This window comes from Aulonocara stuartgranti (genome assembly GCF_965226115.1).
Source record: "Aulonocara stuartgranti genome assembly, chromosome: 10".
Taxonomy (NCBI): domain Eukaryota; kingdom Metazoa; phylum Chordata; class Actinopteri; order Cichliformes; family Cichlidae; genus Aulonocara; species Aulonocara stuartgranti.
The window spans coordinates 33,970,938-33,986,675 of NC_138946.1; the positions used below are offsets into that span (position 1 = coordinate 33,970,938).

General features: G+C 44.1%; 1 protein-coding gene and 1 long non-coding RNA gene across 14 annotated transcripts in view; one reads left to right on the top strand and one right to left on the bottom strand.

Moving 5' to 3' along the window:
• LOC309715707 (vacuole membrane protein 1-like) overlaps positions 1-11,088 on the bottom strand; it is a 51,221-nt gene extending 40,133 nt beyond the window's left edge. For 3 of the 10 annotated variants that reach the window (XM_082549040.1, XM_082549038.1, XM_082549042.1), the window contains exons 1-5: positions 10,975-11,088; positions 9,371-9,470; positions 9,131-9,272; positions 3,852-3,942; positions 2,693-2,803 (exon numbers count right to left, since the gene is read on the bottom strand). In XM_082549040.1, the coding sequence (XP_082405166.1) occupies positions 2,693-2,803; positions 3,852-3,942; positions 9,131-9,272; positions 9,371-9,458 (432 nt within the window). In that variant the 5' untranslated portion in view covers positions 9,459-9,470; positions 10,975-11,088. Of the gene's footprint in view, positions 1-2,692; positions 2,804-3,075; positions 3,247-3,851; positions 3,943-4,417; positions 4,632-5,265; positions 5,409-9,130; positions 9,273-9,370; positions 9,471-10,974 lie in introns of those variants that run through there. The other 7 variants (XM_082549041.1, XM_082549046.1, XM_082549045.1 and 4 more) reach the window with 7 other exon arrangements.
• On the top strand, positions 5,467-14,785 carry LOC309715710. 4 transcript variants are annotated; one of them, XR_014279269.1, is made up of 6 exons: positions 5,467-5,541; positions 5,680-5,755; positions 5,869-6,085; positions 9,888-13,863; positions 14,188-14,248; positions 14,323-14,785. It is a non-coding gene; the product is annotated as an uncharacterized lncRNA (long non-coding RNA). The 4 variants fall into 4 exon arrangements; XR_014279270.1 differs by having other exon boundaries at positions 5,518-5,601; XR_014279271.1 differs by lacking the exon at positions 5,467-5,541 and having other exon boundaries at positions 5,681-5,755; positions 9,888-13,299; positions 13,574-13,863.
• The last annotated feature ends 953 nt before the right edge of the window (positions 14,786-15,738 follow it).

The following is a 15,738-nucleotide window of genomic DNA, read 5'->3' on the forward strand; positions in this document are numbered from 1 at the left end:
TCTGGTATTTTAAAGAGTACTTAGCATAAATATTAAGCAACCTAACTAATAGGGTTCCAACTCCCAGCAACAACAAACATAAATAAATAAAAAATAGGGAACCACCCCTCACGCTCCACCTCATGATGCTTAATCGACGTAATCAACCTTAATTTGATGCAGTGTGAAAAAAATGCACAGAAATCAATTATTTTTCAAGAAATATTAAATAGATTCAACATCTTTCTTCAACAAAATTGCAGACTGCACAGATGGTACCTTCCCAAAGGAAAAAGTACTATAGCTTACTAGGGTATATATATATATTATACTTAATAGTTACTATATACAGTAATGGACTTCTATTCATTTTGCATCAAATTAAAACTTTGGGTGTCAGATAATTAATTATTAAAAGCTAGACATTTTAAATGAGAATAAGAAAGAAAAGTATGTCTTTGTGCCCCCTTTTCCCTGTTAATGCCCTATCGGCCCCCCTGGCTAAACTTTGCTAGATCCGCCCCTGCACAGTTACCAGCGTCAGCTACGTAGAAAAAGATCCTGGAGTAGAAAGTAATATTAAATACATTCTAACAACAGCTGATCAAGCTTAAACGTGCTGCTGTTGTTCAGCCGCTGGTTTCCTCTTTCTGGTGCAAAGTGGGCCAAAAGCAAACTAGAGACACGGACTCACGACAGAAAAGCCGATCAGCTGATCGTTAAGCAGTTTCATGATTGAAGTAGCAGCAAGAAGAGGCAGTCGCTCCATATATCGCTTGTTAAGCTTAATGCAGGAATGCTTTACAAACATTCAGAGATGGACTTACACACTTGCTTTACTTCTCTCGGGATAACTTTGTCGGAGATGAAATGCCGGGTTGCTAGCGAAGCTCCAAATGCTATCTAGACCACCGACAGGTCCCGCATGCCACAGCCGCTCTATCACGTGATGCACACTGCTCAGACGTGCTAACGTTCTGAGGTGAGTTACGGCGTGTTGCAAGTTTTGTGAGGTGCTTTCGTGATATTTAATGGATCGGATTACATTTTTTATTTTTCTCCGATATCCGATCCAGTAATTTAGGTCAGTATCGGACCGATACCGATACGTAATATCAGATCGGTCCATCTCTAGTTGGTAGTGATCAACACTGAGAGCTCACATGAACTCCAGTTCTGCCTTTTCAAATTGTCATTCCTGCTTATAAACACAATGGAAACTAGGCCCAGAAAGGTCACGCAGCATGTGTTGGACTTAAAAGTTTGTGGAGGCATCTTAGCGAGTGCTTTGCACTTGACCCACTTACTATCACTGATCCAGTTCCTAAAAACAGAACAAGAAGCCTGCTAGCTTTCTCCAGTGCTCACTTACCACTTGTCAAAAATATTTTTTCAGGACCCAGAAATCTAGAAAATCACAGAGTAATCGACGCGGCTCATTTAGCAGCGCTTCTACAGAAAAGAAGACGCATAATTATAATTCTCCAAGGCCACTTTTGTACTTTTTGGATTGGCCAACACCAATTAAAATTTGGATACGAGCCAATGACACAAATGCGACGTGAAATAAGTAATCTGTTGGCAAATCCCTGTTTGCATTGGTTTGAATATTCTTGCCTGATCACGATGTTTTTTGTCAGTGTTGGAGTCATATCACAAATTGCAGGTTTGTCAGTAAGCAGCACTTCCTTCCTACAGTGAAACACTAAATGCTTAAAAGTAATTCTGTTCAAACTATTTTTATTGGAAATTCTGTACATTTGTTTTTTAAGTCATGAAATTCTTTGGTTAAAAATCACAGTATCAGCTCTCGAGCAACAGTATGAGTCAAATCTCTATAAAAATGCGCACGAGCCGCTCCAGCAAGGATCATCAAGTTCTGTCATGAACCCGGTGACACCACCGCCTGCAGTAACGACCACGCTCACTAGATGGTGACATCTTACTGGCAAAGAAAGTGAGCCGGACCGCTATTGGACTAAAAGAAACCAGAGGAACGCCTCTCAAATTACATTTCAGAGCACCAGAGTTGGCTTTTAAAAACAGCAGCATGGAGGACACGCACTTCAAAGTTTCCAGTTCAGCTCCACTGGGTCAGGGCACAAGAGTGTGACGGTGGACTCCTTGATGACAGATGGACTGAGAGTAGTCAAACAAGCAGATGTTTGGGGACCCTGCGCTCGTCAGCGCTAGAGACGCAAAAGCCAACACGCCTGGCACTAGATTAAAAAGAGAGATGAAGAGAAAACGGGGAGTGTGCGGCGAGGAGAGGCACAAAGAAGAAAGTAAGAAGAGGGAGTGAAAGTGAGAGTGAGCGGCACGGTAGGGAGCAGGAAAGTGGGGAGAAAGGAAAGAGAAAGAGCTCAGATCGGGGGAGGGAGAGTGTTTTTATCCTCATGTGCACTCAGTCAGAGGGGTCACTGAGTGCGATTGTTCCTGGACTGCCTGTCAAAACAGCGTGGCTACCAAAGCGCCTATTCACTGTGAAACGCAGACGCACGCAAACACACATTAGCACACTCACGCCAAAATCTCTTTATCAGTGCTCTTATTAAAAACAACTACTTGACAGCAGCATCAAAACCAGCTTTTTTAATACCTGCGTCACAGCACCACCATCATCCAGCGGCTCTGAGCCCTGTCACAGGCATGCACAGACAAGTGAATAACTGCAGCGTGAAAGAGTGAACACTCACACAAAATGCCGTCTTACCAGATAAAGGAGGAAAGTGTGCAAGCCAGTGCCAAGACCCACAGAGGAGAGGATGCCCAGACCGACCCAGTAGGCACACCACAGCGTCTTCTTCTCCATGTAGCACACATACTGCAGAGGCCAGAGAGAGGGACGGTCAACCACATGGCAGAGACACATGCACAGAGTGTGAAGAAAACAAGAAAAGGGGAAGGGGAGGGAGGGGGTGTGCACAGTGCGAGCAAGGAAGGGACAGAGTGAGAGGAGGTGAGAGTGTGTGAAACAGAGGGTCCTCTAAAGGCTGGGAGAAAGAAAGAGGGAGAGGAAGGAGAGTGAGGGAGAAACCTGAGGTTGTTGAGTTTAAAGGACAGAGCTGTAGGGTAGGAGTGTTCAGCACAGAGCACCATTATTCTTTCCTGGTGGCAGCCAGCTCTTACACAACAAGCAAACAGAAGAAAGCCAAGATCTCTCCTTCTCTGTTCATCCCCCACTATCACTCCATCTATCGCTGCTGTTTACACCGCCTCCTGGAAGCCCGGGCAGGTTGTTTTCAGGGGGAAGCATGGAGTGTGTAGATTACGGGAAGGGGGGAGAAGGTGGGGTGGGGGCTCTGACCAGTGACTCCATTTCCCAGGAAACCCAGGAACACAACAACAGCACATACGCTCTCTGGCTTTACTGGCAGGATTCGGGGAAGCAGTGCCAGCCAAGGGAGATTGTTACGTGTAGTTACTGAGAAGTGATTACACAACTCCATGACTGTAAATAACGCTGATTTTCTTCCCCCGTATTCCAGGGGGCGTTAAAAACAGCAAAAATGTGAGCCGTCTCTGGGGGATTGTACAGCACGGCATGCTGCATCTGGGCATTTAGAAGCATATTTATGAGAAACTGGCAGATACAACCAAGCACGTTTATGCAAATATCAGCTGTCAGACAACAACATACTACTGTCAGATGAAACCACAGATTTCAGGCACTCTACAGCTGATGTGGATGCACGGGCAGGACAACCCTGCAGCAAATATACATGTTGCATTCAGTGCTGCGGTGGGCTAAAGGTGAGGAAATATAATCATCAAAAAAGTGACTGCCACAGGACCAACTACGTTAATAACCTCCTTGCATATGAATAGTTAGGATACGCCAAGAAATGCAATATGTGCAGAGTTTTAGTCACCTGGGTGTGTGCTCCTTCAATACGATAGGCAATGGAGAGGAGGGTCAGCAGGGTCAGCAGGCCAAACACAGTCTGTCTCTGCTGCCAGAGCCTGGGTGAAGAAGCAGCGAGTGAAGGTAGACAAACTTGAGACGGAAGTTGGTGGAAAACAAAGCAGAAAGACAATGTTTAATAGGGAAAGTTTGACGCCAGAGGGATCGTCAACAAGGACGTTTAGTGAAAGGAAAGGATTTCAACTTTGGACAAGAGAGACATCTGTTGGAAGCTAATCAAATCACCGCAGGTCTTCACCCATAGAGGCCGTGCTTCCAGATGGTGAACACATCCGAGTAATATGCAGCCTATAAAAGCACGTGCTCGGCCATAAGTGCCGTTACTGTCACCTCGTTAACATGTGTGCAGTGTTGCCAACTTAGCGACTTTGTCGCTATATTTAGCGAGTTTTCAGACCCCTTAGCGACTTTTTTTCTAAAAAGCGACTAGCGACAAATCTGGTGACTTTTTCTGGTGTTATTGGAGACTTATTTATGACGACTTTTTGACGTGAAAACGCGGATCGCTCTTACTCTCACCAAGCAGCGGTGCTACCGTGGGCACCTCACCCGTGCCAAAGCGCTCACGGGCGGAGGACAGTCCTCCTCAGCTGCTATCAGAGCAGGAGACGTTCACACCTGTGCGTCCAAACGGCAAATGAATCGCGCATGAGCGAAGCCGCTGCTCCCGCACTGACTGTAACGCAGTCAGTTCTTCTTTTACTGTTGTGCTGTTTTGTGGATCACAAGGTTTAAAACTACTTATAAACACACACACACACACACAGTAACTCCACCAGAGCGCCTATTTCGGGTCACTTTTGCCGGTCCAGGCCTGGATAAAGGAGCAGGGTTGGAATTGTGACATTAAAAAACAATAATTGCTAAAAGAAATTTAATTCGTAGTTCTAAATAAACTCTAAATGCATTTAGGACGTTTTTACTCACTTTGTCTCTTCCACGATGTTATTTCTCTCTAAAACAGCGTAGGTTACAGTTACATTAGCATGACCAATTATGCAAATTAGGCGATGACGTCATTTGGCGCCTTCTAGAGACTAGGCCTTCTAGGCCTTCTAGGACAACCAATAGCGATTTTCCTTACTGAGGAGTTGGCAACACTGCATGTGTGGAGGGGAGAAAATATTCGAGCAACTTAATACAGAGCAGAATGAATCCAAAGCAGAAACTCTCGCGACAGTCGCAAAGACATTTATAGACTTTGAAAAATAAGTTATTGTACGGACGTTCACGTACACTCACCGTAAAAAGATAATGCTCACGTGTTTATTTTGAATGTTAGAATTAAACGTTTTATGAAAAAACTAAACGACAGAAGCTAACTATGCTATCATCAGATTTATGGTTGATGCTAAGCTAACCTTGTTTGTTTGCCCAGTGACCAGGACGTGCACATCTGTAGAAAAGGTTGGCTAGCTGACACATTACAGTCTGTGCGTTTGTTAAAACCGTTTCTTTCACATATTTACTGCCCAAACTGACACGGAGTGAACAGAAGCGCATGCGCGCTGGTCCCAGGTGCAAATAATTAGGGTTGATTAAAGGAAAAGTCAGAGTAGCATGAAATTAGCCCCCAGTGAGAAGGTCAGAGCAAACAGTTGTCTCCATGTGCTGTCGGCTTCACTCACTTATTTCAGGTACTGGAGCACACCACATTAGCACTGACATGGAAAACTGGCTCTTGTAGCTAATTAGAGGTTAGCTAATAGAAATAGAATAGAATAGAACTGGAAGCATTCTAATAAACTCAGAATTAATCCATTAAAAATACCTAGGGGCAGCTGCCTGTTTGTGGAAGCCATACCTCTCCAACTTCAATACAGCGGTCGGAGATGGATGTCGCTGTTTTACGTATGTTACTAAAGACCGGCTACATTTATAGCCATTTAACATGTGTGCATGTATATTTTCACATCTCTTTTTCTTATGTTTTTCTTCTCCCTCATTTTCCGACTCACCTCCAGCCTCATCTCTTTAACTCAAGGCTCTGACAGTGAGCTGGCTAAACAACAACAGCTGGTCACAAGCTAACATTAGGCCAGTTAATGTCCAACTGTGTTACACCCACTTCAAAGAGCAGCTAATTGAGACTAACAGCAGCTAACGCGAAGCTAACAGCAGCATTTACTGAAAAGCTCAGAATAGCTGCAACACCTCAACTCCAGATCACATCAGTCAGAAGTAAGTAATCCACCGGCACACGATTCATTTGACAAAGTTTAAAGCCTCCTTCACAGTAAACAACATACTGACAGTTGAGGTAAACAGTGAACTGACAGCCTACGCTTACTGCAGACGAACAGTGATCGTTTGTCGTACACCTGGTAAAAAACAGAATTCAGTGATCTGCAATTTGGTGACATCTAACGATGAGATTAGGATTTAGTCCAGGTTTTACTCTTGGGCTGTGTTAGAGTATCTTTGCATGATTTAATTTGCCTTGAAGTTTAAACCGTAGGTGGGTGGGGCTTATGTGTGTGCCATGACAGTATCGAGGATATCCCGTCTTTGAAATCACACACATCCAAGAATAGAAAAAAACACTGCACATGTGTTTTTATTAAGACCAGAATTTCCATCCATTTGACCGTAATGATTTCTCACCACATGCCCTCCCCTATCCTAATCCTGCATTGTTTCACAAGCTACCTACATATTAAGAACAACAAGTGCATAGCCACAAGACAGGACAGTCTGTTGCCTTGAGGACTCCCACATGTTGTAAATTACAAACCGCTTTTAACAACATCCAGGATAAACCTCTCTGCATGCGAGTGCACTAAAGCCCTAATGTGTTTGCATGTGTGCTGGGGAGTAGCAGCTTCTCTCAGTCACAGCGCTGCTCGTGGTGCTTGCGGCTCACCACATCCTCTTGTAGTTTTAGAAAATAAACACGTTGTCCTGACACGCTTAACCGCAAAGGCCCCCCTGAGAGTACACTCTGACCTTCTTCTGGGTTCTTTGTTATTAGGTGTACAAAGACACGTTTTCCACCACAGGGAACATGCTGTCAAGACAAATTCTGACGGAGTCTGAGCTGATGTTGTTGCTTTGTTGGTGGGATCATGCCAGTGTGTGTGGCGGAAAGACTTTCTTGGTAGAAAGGAAGAGGAGTGCAAAGTGAAAATATATACACATGTAAACAGATCCTGTGGTGTTTTTGTTGCACTGTGCTGAAGACTGAAGATAGAACAACAGTTAACTGAGACAATCAACGTTACATCTGATCTGGTGGTGTTTATATCCTTCTTGTGTAAGTGAGGACTGCATAGTGCTGCCTCTTCCTCTTTTTGTGCAATGAAAGCAGCAACTGTCACTATAAATAATACTGAAAAAACTACTGCTTAAATAGGACAAATCTATGTGCTGATTTCCCAGTGAAACAAACTCACAGGACATAAATGTTTCAAGTTTTTCCTTTTATTCGTCATTAACAGCTGAGCAGATGCAAAGAAGCTATACTGAAACGGTTTGTGCATTGTATCTTACTAATTCACCAAAAGTCTAATGTTACCACGTTGCCTGTTTTAACATTACAGTGGGGCAAAAAAGTATTTAGTCAGCCACCGATTGTGCAAGTTCCCCCACTTAAAATGATGACAGAGGTCAGTAATTTGCACCAGAGGTACACTTCAACTGTGAGAGACAGAATGTGAAAAAAAAAATCCATGAATCCACATGGTAGGATTTGTAAAGAATTTATTGGTAAATCAGGGTGGAAAATAAGTATTTGGTCACCTCAAACATGGAAAATCTCTGGCTCTCACAGACCTGTAACGTCTTCTGTAAGAAGCTTTTCTGTCCCCCACTCGTTACCTGTATGAATGGCACCTGTTTGAACTCATCATCTGTATAAAAGACACCTGTCCACAGCCTCAAACAGTCAGACTCCAAACTCCGCCATGGCCAAGACCAAAGAGCTTTCGAAGGACACCAGGAAAAGTATTGTAGACCTGCACCAGACTGGGAAGAGTGAATCTACAATAGGCAAGCAGCTTGGTGTGAAAAAATCAACTGTGGGAGCAATCATCAGAAAATGGAAGACATACAAGACCACTGATAATCTCCCTCGATCTGGGGCTCCACGCAAGATCTCATCCCGTGGGGTCAAAATGATCATGAGAACGGTGAGCAAAGATCCCAGAACCACACGGGGGGACCTGGTGAATGACCTGCAGAGAGCTGGGACCAAAGTAACAAAGGTCACCATCAGTAACACACTACAACGGCAGGGAATCAAATCCCGCAGTGCCAGACGTGTTCCGCTGCTGAAGCCAGTGCATGTCCAGGCCCGTCTGAAGTTTGCCAGAGAGCACATGGATGATACAGCAGAGGATTGGGAGAATGTCATGTGGTCAGATGAAACCAAAGTAGAACTTTTTGGTATAAACTCAACTCGTCGTGTTTGGAGGAAGAAGAATACTGAGTTGCATCCCAAGAACACCATACCTACTGTGAAGCATGGGGGTGGAAACATCATGCTATGGGGCTGTTTTTCTGCCAAGGGGACAGGACGACTGATCCGTGTTAAGGACAGAATGAATGGGGCCATGTATCGTGAGATTTTGAGCCAAAACCTCCTTCCATCAGTGAGAACTTTGAAGATGAAACGAGGCTGGGTCTTCCAACATGACAATGATCCAAAACACACCGCCCGGGCAACAAAGGAGTGGCTCCGTAAGAAGCATTTGAAAGTCCTGGAGTGGCCTAGCCAGTCTCCAGACCTCAACCCCATAGAAAATCTGTGGCGGGAGTTGAAAGTCCGTGTTGCTCGGCGACAGCCCCAAAACATCACTGCTCTCGAGAAGATCTGCATGGAGGAATGGGCCAAAATACCAGCTACTGTGTGTGCAAACCTGGTAAAGACCTATAGTAAACGTTTGACCTCTGTTATTGCCAACAAAGGTTATGTTACAAAGTATTGAGTTGTATTTTTGTTATTGACCAAATACTTATTTTCCACCCTAATTTACGAATAAATTCTTTACAAATCCTACCATGTGAATTCATGGATTTTTTTTTCACATTCTGTCTCTCACAGTTGAAGTGTACCTCTGGTGCAAATTACTGACCTCTGTCATCATTTTAAGTGGGGGAACTTGCACAATCGGTGGCTGACTAAATACTTTTTTGCCCCACTGTATCATTAATGTTAAAGCTCTTATTGACTGAGCACTCGCTCATGAAGCCACAGGCAGGAACAGATCAGAGACAGTGCAGTCTCACCTCCACGTCCAGCCTTTCAGGGTGATCACCAGTTCCAGAGTGAAGTAGTGAAGCGTGAGCAGAGGTTTCTTCCATAACACGAGGGCTTCGCGCTCATCCGAGTCCGTCTGTCTCCCGCCATCCGCAGGGAGCCCCGAGTCTTCTATCATTCAAGAACACACACAAACAAATGTGGGCGCGCAGGAGAACCATTTATATACTGGTTCACTTATAGTGTCATTAAGCATTTTTAGACTTTACCTCCCAGCTCCCCATTTTGCTGCTCCTTTACACCCAGTCGCCTCTGAAGCAGTTCACCTTCGGCCCCACACTTTGCCATCTCATTCATCTGGAAGGCGTCCTGCTGAGACAAGAGACGGGCATTGAGCGCAGCGTCGCGCATGCTGATCTGCTCGCCAGATCTGAAAGCGCTACTGGTCCCAAACAAACACAGTGTTGCTTTCAATAACACGGAGAACCCCCGAATATTTTCCACTCTCAAGCATGTCTCCATACACACTTGCACACGGGGTAAACAGCTGCTGTTTTTGCTACTCCTGCATCCTGCAGAGCGCCAGTAACCCAGTCAGGCCTGTGCATGACCTAATAAGTACCTTAATTAGCGCTGATACTGGGAGCGCATGCAAATCTTGTTCATTTTTCTGTGCAGACAACTTTTGAGAGGTTTCTCCCAATAATCTTCAATATGTTTAAATAATAGATTTAACGGTGTAAGACGGTGTTGTGCTTCATGCTTCCTCCCTTCGTTTGTTCACAGGAGATCCACGCACCTCCGTGCTCGTGCCTGCAAGCATGTAAGTGTGTCACTACAGAGCCTCGTGTCTCTCAGGAATCAGTGAGCATCAAGATGGGGACTCTGACACTGAGGTGTGCAGCTCACCATCTGCTGGAATTGCCAGTTCCTCTTGCAGACACACACATACTCTCAGAGCTTAATCCCTCTTTCTGTGCCCTAGCTGTGCACCTCTGGCTGTTTAAAATCTGCAAAAATAAAACTGCACAGCACATGCTTCCCAGATGAATGTGAAGTACATAGTTTGTGAGACTTCCACTCAGTGCTTGCTGAAGGTTCAAGGACCTGAACACAAACGTATGTTCAGCATTGGAAACACGCTTCCTGATCGCTGAAACGGCTCACACTGGCAGCTGTGAATAGTTGGCAGGCTATTTTGTGCTACTGAGATGTTGCACACCAAAAAACGATGTCCTTCTTATACATAAAGAACTGCACATAGACTCAGTGGCAGATTTCAAACCTTCAGGACATGTGCTCATTAGAAGCACTCACTCAATGCTGCAACAAATCATTTGCTTGTTTGCACATGAGAAAACAGAGCCTTGTCCAAGAACCATGCTATTCATCATATCCTGTGAACAATCCCGACAATAGAAATCTGTGCCAAACCGGTCTGTTTGTGCAAAACATGAACTTTTGCTGCCACAGATGTGTGCTTTATTCTGCAGAACAGCTATTTTGTTCAGGAGTTAAACTGCAAACTGTGCGTCACAGCCAGCACCCAGTAAACAGTTTCATAACGACACTTCTGCTTATGTGAGGCTCATAGCACAGCGCTGCTCCAGCGCCTGATTGCGCAATCGCTTCTACCAAAACAACTCAGACCTGTTGAGTAACTGCGAGGGACAATGAGAAATCCAAGACAGAGCGCACACACTTCCAGATGAGAAATCCAATACGGCGTAATCGATTCACACTTTTGTTAGACACAAATGAGAGCTGCACACTGGAGACGGGTTATGGACTGAGTGCAAAACAAAAACAAAGGCCTTAAATATGACACCAAAGTCTGTTGTAGAAATGCATGATGCACAGAGAGGAAACTCACCGTTCAGCTGGAGTCTCGTCTGCAATCAGCTCTGAGCTTGTAGAAAACAAACCCTGCGGTGGAGCCCCAGTAGCAATGTAGGGCAAGAGCACGCGTCCCCACGAATTGCATCATAACTCGAGTGCAGGGTGTGGTGATGAAGGGGGCCAGTGAGGGATAGAGCAGTGATGCTGGGTTTCTTGGGGGGGACACACAAACACAGAAAGAGGGAGAGATTTCATCTTTTGCCTGGTCAAACCTCCAGAGAGGCAGTCTAATTAAGACTCTATAAATAAGTGGATCACTTTCCTGGAGCGCACTTCTAACACGTCTCAGTCCTCTGCAGGTTTCACATTGAGGATGCATGAACGGCATCGTGTCAAATTAGAAAAAAACAACTCCAAAACTAAGGACATTGCAGTTTTCAGGTCATTAGTAGAGCCCTCAGCTGTCCGCTGGCGTGTCTGAGTTCCTGTCTCATCTCATTTGCCAGAGTTAAAAGAAGAAGTTGTCCACTCTTCTCCCACAGGTGGAAGGTGTTTCTGCGAGGGCTCGAATACAGTCCGGGTTTACTGTCTCCTGGGATCTTGTTAAGAAAGCGGAATGATGGGAAGATTGCAGAGCAGGTGTCATTTACCACCCGACCGCACGACATGTGATGTTAAAATGACAAAGTACAGCCTCTGCCTGGACGTGGTAGCTCTGAGTTCAGTTATAGTCATGTCAGAGGTCATTTAGTTCATATTTTAAAGAAGCACAAAAACATTATAATAGTTTCAAATGAAAAGTTTTTCCACAGAAATGTATTTGGAGATTTCATTTGTACACGTAGACCTCCGATCTTTGTTTCCTAATATGGAACATATTTGTGTTCTTCATTTGTCTTTGTGTTTAAATCACAATCTTCGAGATGAAATATTGTCTGTTTTACAAAGGTCTGATGGGAAATACAAGCAAAATATCAACCTGTAATACTGTGCTCCTTAGTACTCATCAAACGAGCTGGATGAAAGGCTTATAGTTACACAATCCTTCATAACACAACGCTGTCACGTCTCAGCTTGCAGTCTGATTTCAGTGATGTGGGCAAGTGGACAGGATGTAATCTGATTACTGTCAGATCATGTACAGCTGCTTGTAACAGAAACTAGCTGTTTTGTTCAATAGGGGGCAGTGTTACCTTGAAGTTTAAAAACCTCACTGGGCTTACTGGGGAAGTCCCAGGATTATGTTATGTCTGTATTCCCTGTGCGGCAGTTAATGTCACTTAGAAAGTGGGATGTACCGGTTTGATTAGCTCTCCGTGGGAAAGCAGAGACATGTTTGTTTGTTAAACTACATTTTAACCTGTTAAACCTCCAGCATGTTTAAAAAAGCTGATACCTGGAGATTCAGCAGGATGATGCAGGAGCTCTTCAGGAGTGATGGAGAGAAGCAGGAAAGCATGTGAGTGCTAAAACAGGGCGCAAATATTTGCACTTGTTTGACAGTATATGGCACCTGTTGGTATAACAGCTCGTGTCCTGGTGTGTGTGTGTAGTGAAGTGGAAGCGATCAGGAGAAGACTTTCCAATGCTGTAAGCAACTGCAGAGAGGAGAAGGAGCTCTGCTGGAGGACGGGCCGATACCTGGAGAGAAGATAACAAAGATAAAAAAAGAGCTTGTTATATTAAACCTTAGCAGCTAAACTAGACTTAATGGCAAAGAAGGGACTTTTATATACGCACTGTTCATGGGCTGTAGTCTCACAAACTGGAATAACGCTGTGCACGTCACTCCTCTGTGGAACATTTCAAAATAAGTTATGTCACCGCTATGATGACATCGTCGATGATTGACTGTGAATCCAGGTCACAGCAACAGGTGGAAATAAAGAGAAAACTCTGGAAGCAGGAATATGAAAAAACATTAATAAGAGAAATGGTGAGAGGCATGCACAAGTGTGTCCTTTTTTGACTTCAGCCAAAAGACATCGGGACAGACGCTGTTTCACCTTAGAGTTCAGGCCTGCTCACAACCCTGTGACCAGCTGGCCACTGTTAAACGTCGCAGATTTCATTGATGTCAAAAGCAAATCACTGGTGTTGATTTCATGTCCTGATTGGAGGCAGAGAATCAGCGGCTGAGACAGAAAAATGAACATCTGCCTGCTGAGGCGACGTCTGGGTCTCCAAGTATACTTGTTGTAACGATTTAACACCACATTTTGTCTCTAACGGCTGGAGTCGTGTAAAAGCTGAAAGAATTTCCAGCTAAGTCAGAAACAGTCATGCTCTGCTCCTCTTTCAGCTGTATTATCTCAGAGGGAAAGGTCAGAAAATGAGGTCAGCTATGCAGAAACTGAAGGTAATTTTGTTTCAAATTGCTTCTTTGACCAAATAGCACATTGATAGCTGTAGCAAAGATTTTCTGTGTCCTGTACCACAAACTGGAGGAGATAGTCTTACATAGTAAGGATGAAGAAACACTGAAGGTATGAACAGCTTCATCATCTTTCGGATGTCACGTCTGCTACGAGTCTTTTTGCTGTCAGAGACGAGTTGATTGGAAAGTCAGTCAGAGACTTAAATATGAATAAAGTTTGCCGCCTGCGCTCAAACGTTTCATCTTTTGTCTGCAGGATCTAAGAAAGGAGCAACGAGAGTTATAGAAGCAGCTGGATACCAGGCAGGAAAATGAACCTGTGCAAGCAACGTGATCATTTATGCTGGTTTAAAAAAGTCTCCGTTACTCAGTGACACCTTTAACCAGTAACTGACATGAACTGAAACTACTTGCAGCACGCTGCAGTCTTTGATGAGCAGATCTCAGTTTCTATATTACACTGACTTTTCTCCCATCTGTCCGTTCTTCACTTTCACAGAGCTGCACTGCGATTCCAAGAGGAGTCCAGGAGAAACACAGACTATGGTAAACATAGCACAGCGTCATTGTTTAGCATCTTTATGGAAAATGTATTTAAAAGCAGCTTCGCCGCTAGCTCTTCCTCGCCTTCCACTCTTTGGGAAGTGCTTCCTTGCGTTTGAGTGCGTCCACTTTAATGACTGTTTGCAAACAGAGGGGTTTACAGTCCTTAGTTTTGCAATAAAACTCACATTTTAACGGTAATGAATTAACATCTCATATCTGTGGGTCATGACTGGGACTATTTCATAACGAGACACTGAACATTCCTGCGCAACCATAACACGTATTGCCACAAGCTGCTGATTTTGTGCCTTTGTCTTTGCACAGATGCCACAAATAAGATACAACATCACAACATTTGGGCACAAAATGAAAAGACAGAGATGAGGTACTTAACCGCACATCACACTAAAACAGGTCCCTTGTGCTTTGCTGATTTGAGTATTGTGTGTTTGTGCTTAGTTGGTGGTGTAACTGTGTCAAGGTCGTGTGGGGAGTAAAGTTAGGAGGCTTCCTCCTCGGTGTGCTCGTTTTGGTGGCCTCTGTTTGCGCCACTCCGCCTCCAACCTGCGGGAATCCGACTGTGCAGCACACAGCGTCCATCCTGTTTGTTAACAACTAACTGGAATTCATATGAGTCTACACGCCACCTAACGCAGTAGCATTAACATCAGCCAGTAACGGGGCTCTCTCATCTGTGGCTCTCTTCGTGCAGCGCTCTGTCGTTGCTTTCAAGTTAAATAAAAGAGTAAAAAATTGGAAAACTTAGACTTTGAAGGTTTCATTTATTTATTTTGTAAAAGTATGTTGAACCTGAGCCTGTTGAGACACGCAGCACTGAGATCCTGATCAAGGAGGCTCCCCGGCTGTGTTTTCTCTGATGTTTGAATGATTTTTAAATGGCACTTTCATACTTTGAGTAATGTCTGTAATTTTGCAACAGTGCTAACCACCGTGCTGCCGTGTTCAGTTCAGTTCAGTTTTATTTTATGGCACCACATCACAAAACTGTTTCCTCCAGGCGATTTATATTGTAATGTAAAGACCCTACGATGATACGGCGAACACAGAAAACAAAAAAACCCAACAATAAGATGACCCTCGAGTGTTACTCCAAACACTGAAAACCACTGGATTCCACTTGGCGACAACAGGAAGGAAATTTATTTGATGCAAAGGATGTTGAAGATGGAGCTGCCAGGCAGGCAGAAAGAGGAAGACCACAGAGAAAGCTCATGGATGAGGTAGAGGAGGACATGCAGAGGGCTGGTGTAAGACGGTTGGAGGGGTAGGGTGAGATAGAGGCAAAGGATCTACTATGGTGGCCCATAATGGGAGCAACTATAAAAAGAAGAAGACCCTCTCTCCTTAATAACATCCTAACTCTCCACCATTCAAACCATTTTAGGACACTCTTCCATATTTATATGGTCATGTATTTGTTCCATTAATATGCTAGCTTTCACAACACTGATTTGAACTAACGAGGCTTTAGACTGAAGCATTTATAGCTGCTTCAGTTCAGCTGAAATAAGACGTTATTTCTGAGGAACACATGAGAACATTTGGTGATTTCAGTCTTTAATAAAATATCAAATATTTACAAAGTATTATCTGTGACACACCCTTCAGATGGGTGAGTTTCATAGTGTGCTTCCTCCCTCATTTATGTGGCGTCAGTGAATCAAAGACCTGTGCAAACTATCACAATGTTTTTGGTGATGACATAACAAATTGGATTTTTGCCACCACCTAAGTTCATTCTGCACATTAAGCTCCTTTGTACGTCCATCGACATCTGCATACCTCACTTGTCTTCACTTACTTATTTTTGTACTTATTTATTTATCTTGTTCCTTCAACCTAACCTGGCATTTG